Below are 4,846 nucleotides of genomic sequence, written 5' to 3'. Positions count from 1 at the left end.
AAAAAAAAAAATTAAAAAAAAAAAAAAGGAAATGTGCACCAAGCACCTGTTCTGCTGTGGCTGAGACCAAGCCCTCATCTTCACTGAATTTACGTTCTTGGTGAGGGAAGGGGCACACGATACGTAGAGCAATAACTGCACAAGATGCTCACGGCACATGATGAGTGCTGAGGAAGTGAAGCAGGTCATGAGGCAGAGACCAGGGTTGTGGGGAGGACCTGTGGGCCCATGGATCCAGTCTGGGCTTTTCCATGTGCCTGTGGGGCTCTGCTCTTCATACACCTTATCCAGCTCCTGAGACCAATACCGACTCTTTGGGCAGTGAGGCCATCCTGCCCACTGGCAGGCAGTCTCCCCTGGTGTCAGGCCCTGACCCTGTTTAAGCAACGGCCCATCGCCAGGGCCCAGAAAGAATGGCCGGCATGTGGGAGGGGGTCAGGACAGAGTCTCCCCAGCAAAAGGGGTAACCAGCCCTTACCTAGAATATTAGCTTCGTATGGCTCCTCTAACAAATTGCCACAAACCTCATGGCTTAAAGCAACGCACATTATCTTACAGTCCAGAGGTCAGAAGTCCGAAGTGGGCATCTCTGTGCTACATTCCATGTGTGAGCAGGGCAGCGCTCCTCCCGTGGGGCCTGCAGAGAACCCAGCTCCTTTCACTTTCCAGCTTCCAGAGGTGCTCACATTCCTTGTCCGTCCGTCTCCCAACTGAGCATGGCCTCTTCCGTCTACCAACTGAGCACGGCCCTCAGGTCTTAGATCCCTCTGGCCCTGGCCCTCCTGCCTCTCTCGCACATTCCAGAACCCTTGTGGTTGCCTTGGGACCACCCGGGGTAATCTCAGAGGACTAGCTAATGTGCAAGGGTTAGCAGCCTCTATTCCTCACCAGTTCCAGGAATTAGAACACAGACATCTTTGGGAGCTGCTATTTTGCCAGCCACACCTGGCTTGACCCCTCTTTTTTTTTTTTTTTTTTTTTTCCCTTAACACCTCACTGGAGCATAACCTAAATGGGCACAGTGCCCATATCACACCTTAGGGCCAGTCCGGTGTTGGGGTGGGGGCGGCATGCGCAAGGGTTCGGCTGTGCAGGAGGGGCTGGGTACCGGGGCAGGAAGTCCTGCCAGGAAGGAGCGGGGCGGGGTACGTTTGTTTGTTCGTCCCCCATGTCTGCTGGCCTCAGCTGAAGGCGTGGGTGCAGGGGTGACCCAGGTGGACAGAAGCCCTGCCCTCCGGGAACTCTCAGATGGTGAGATGGACCCAGCAGACCAGATCCAAGTCCTCCCAGACAGCTCAGGTCATCTATCCATCCTCCGGCGATGCGCCTCTCAGCGGCCTCCAGTCTGGGGGAGCTGATGCGTTTCTTCACATCAGGGGCAGGTGGAACAGCAGCCAGAGACCGCCAAGCAGAAAGCGGACCTTGTCAGTGGGAGAGCTGGGGCAGAGGGAGAGCTGGGCCGGGTGGTCCTTCACCTGTGAGACGGCTCTTCCTCCGTTGCCACCTGGTGCCATGGAGGCTGCTTTCACTGGGGCCTGGCCGTCGCTCTGCTCCTTCCAGCCTGGGGCGTCTGTCCACAGCTTCCCTGGATGCCCTCTGTCTGCCTCGCATTGCCTCCCTGTCTCGTGCTCTGTGTTCCCCTTGCAAGCCCCACTCAGGCCCCTGCGCCAGCTACCCCATCCCTGACCACTCTCAGAGCTTCCTCTCCTGCTTGCGTTCCTTCCCTGATTTGCAAAACTGTATTTTTTAAATGGTTAAAGTCACTTGTGCCTTGAGCCTTTCAAAACCATCAGTTTTTTTTTAATGTTTTTTTTTTTTTTTTTTTTTTTGAGAGAGAGAGACAGAGCATGAGCGGGATAGGGGCAGAGAGAGAGGGAGACACAGAATCTGAAGCAGGCTCCAGGCTCTGAGCTGTCAGCACAGAGCCCCACGCGGGCTCAAACTCACCAGCCGTGAGATCATGACCTGAGCCGAAGTCGGACACAACTGACTGAGGCGCCCCCAAAACCATCAGTTTTATCCTTCCATCCGTCCACCCACCCAACCCAAACCCTTCCCCCCAAACAGAAATTAAGGGACATTTCCGGGGTTTTTTTTCTTCCAGATTTGGAAACCAGACCCCAAACCAAAGTGTCCACCCCAACTCAAGACATCACTGAAGGAATACGTACCAGTGCCCTGGCAGAAAGGTTCCTGTGGGATAGTCTGTGGTACTCAGAGGGTGACGATGCAGAGGGCTGCCACGGACAGAGTCGGGAGAGCCATGTGGTGAAGACACCCATGCAGCAGCAGCAGCAGCAGCAGCAGGGGGATGGGTTTGGGGGAAACTTCAGTCTGAGCCCCCGCTTCCCAACTCAGCCAATGACCCCAGAAAGGCAAGGCCTCCACATGCCGGGGACGCGCGGGGGGAGGGGGAAGCCAGACCCAGGGCTCCACGCCGAGCAGAAAACACACGCAAAAGCGAAGCGCTACGAATGTCAGGCGTGCGGCAAGGCCTTCGGTCACAGCTCGGCACTCCTCGAGCACCACCGAACGCACACGGGAGAGAGGCCTTACGAGTGTCCCGAATGCGGGAAAGGCTTCCGAAACAGCTCGGCGCTCACCAAACACCAGAGGATCCACACCGGCGAGAAACCTTACCGGTGCCCCCAGTGTGGGAAGACCTTCAACCAGATCGCCCCGCTGGTCCAGCACCAGAGGACCCACACGGGCGAGAAGCCGTACGAGTGCGGCGAGTGCGGCAAGGCCTTCAGCTTCCGCTCGTCCTTCAGCCAGCACGAGCGCACGCACACCGGGGAGAAGCCGTACGAGTGCGGCGAGTGCGGCAAGGCCTTCCGCCAGAGCATCCACCTCAGCCAGCACGTGCGGGTCCACACCGGGGAGAGGCCGTACCGCTGCGGGGACTGCGGCAAGGCCTTCGGCCACAGCTCGTCCCTGACCAAGCACCAGCGCATCCACACGGGCGAGAAGCCCTACGAGTGCCGCGAGTGCGGCAAGGCCTTCACGCAGATCACGCCGCTCGTGCAGCACCGGAGGACGCACACGGGCGAGCGGCCGTACGAGTGCGGCGACTGCGGCAAGGCCTTCAGCCAGAGCACGCTGCTCACCGAGCACCGCAGGATCCACACGGGCGAGCGGCCCTACGGCTGCAACGAGTGCGGGAAGACCTTCAGCCACAGCTCGTCCCTCAGCCAGCACGAGCGCACGCACACCGGGGAGAAGCCGTACGAGTGCGGCCAGTGCGGCAGGGCCTTCCGCCAGAGCACGCACCTCACCCAGCACCAGAGGGTCCACACCGGGGAGAGGCCGTACGAGTGCGGCGACTGCGGCAAGGCCTTCGGCCACAGCTCGTCCCTGACCAAGCACCAGCGCATCCACACGGGCGAGAAGCCCTACGAGTGCCGCGAGTGCGGCCGGGCCTTCAGCCAGCTGGCCCCGCTCGTGCAGCACCGGAGGACGCACACGGGCGAGCGGCCGTACGAGTGTAACGCGTGCGGCAGGGCCTTCAGCCAGAGCTCCCTTCTCGTGGAACACCAGAGGATCCACACCAAGGAGAAGCCCTACGGCTGCAAGGAGTGCGGCAAATCCTTCAGCCACAGCTCATCGCTCAGCCAGCACGAGCGCACGCACACTGGGGAGAAGCCCTACGAGTGTCAGGACTGTGGGAAATCGTTCAGGCAGAGCACCCACCTCACGCAGCACCGGCGGATCCACACGGGAGAGAAGCCATATGAGTGCAGGGACTGCGGGAAGGCCTTCACACACAGCTCATCCCTCACCAAGCACCAGAGAACTCATACTGGGTAGGCCCGCCTCACATTTGCTCGGACCTGGAAAAGCCTTAAGTCATAGCTCATCCCTTACCAGACTTGACCCCACCATTCCTAATGGAAACAATACAAATATACGCATACGCAAGCCTTCCCGCACCCTTAGAGAGGAATGACAGAAATGATTGTGGGAATACCGAGCTCTAGGTCATCCGTCCCCGGATATCGGCCCGTCCAAACAGCGGTAGGAAGTGTGGAGTTGAGGACCTTCAGTCATGAGTGACCGCTAATGCTACACCAGAGAACCTACAAAAGAGAAAAATGGGGGGGGGGGGGGGGCGCGGAGCGTGGGGGAGTGTAGTGGATCTGGGGATGGCTTCTGTCCAAGGATTCACACTATTCCAAACCAGAGGTTTGCAAAGTGGTGAGAAACCCGACAAATGCTTTTCATATGCAGGAACCACACGCAGAATTTATCATTATTGCACATTACGTTCTTTGGGGTGCTTATGAATGGTGCAAGGCGACTATGAATTTCTCTACAGGTGACTCACAGGCATTAGAAACACATGTTGAGGATTCACAAAAAGGAAGATTTTTTTTCCTTTGTTAAGCCACCATCTTCTGAACAACAGCACCTCCACATTGGAACCTTATGTTTTGCAAGGTTTCTCTCTCTTGAGAAATGTACAAGTTAATCTTCTCTTGACTGTTTTTCATTGAGTCCCTTTCCCAGTGTTTTTTAAAAAGCTTTTGTTTTTTGTATAATATATCTTGAAGGTCCACAGTATTAAACTGCGTCCTGAATTCACTAACAGCAGTCTCTCTGACCACCATGACACTTGGAATGGTGACTTGCCATCCTCATTAGAGCCCATATTTAAGTTACATTGGCTGGATTTGGTCACCAGCCATCAAGGTTATATCAGTTGGCTTGATTTTCCAATCACAATGCTGGGATATAAGCTTCCAGTTAACTTGAAATTTCTCCCTTGGGGGAGCGTATTTTAAATAGTCTTCCAATAGTCCTCACTATGCTTGTGGAATGCCTCTTCTCTTTTTTTTTTTTTTTTTTT

The 4,846-nt window shown here is 56.1% G+C and overlaps 1 protein-coding gene across 2 annotated transcripts in view; it reads left to right on the top strand.

The window, feature by feature from the left end:
• Positions 1 to 4,585, top strand: part of ZNF135 (zinc finger protein 135) — a 10,370-nt gene extending 5,785 nt beyond the window's left edge. For both annotated transcript variants that reach the window (XM_040465263.1, XM_040465264.1), the window contains one exon: positions 2,105 to 4,585. In XM_040465263.1, coding sequence (XP_040321197.1) covers positions 2,105 to 3,807 — 1,703 coding nt within the window. In that variant the 3' untranslated portion in view covers positions 3,808 to 4,585. The remainder of the gene's footprint in view (positions 1 to 2,104) is intronic.
• The last annotated feature ends 261 nt before the right edge of the window (positions 4,586 to 4,846 follow it).

Source organism: Herpailurus yagouaroundi, unplaced genomic scaffold (genome assembly GCF_014898765.1).
Source record: "Herpailurus yagouaroundi ecotype Mexico unplaced genomic scaffold, PumYag 557, whole genome shotgun sequence".
NCBI classification, from domain to species: Eukaryota; Metazoa; Chordata; class Mammalia; order Carnivora; family Felidae; genus Herpailurus; species Herpailurus yagouaroundi.
This window is presented reverse-complemented; position numbering and strand designations above follow the sequence as displayed.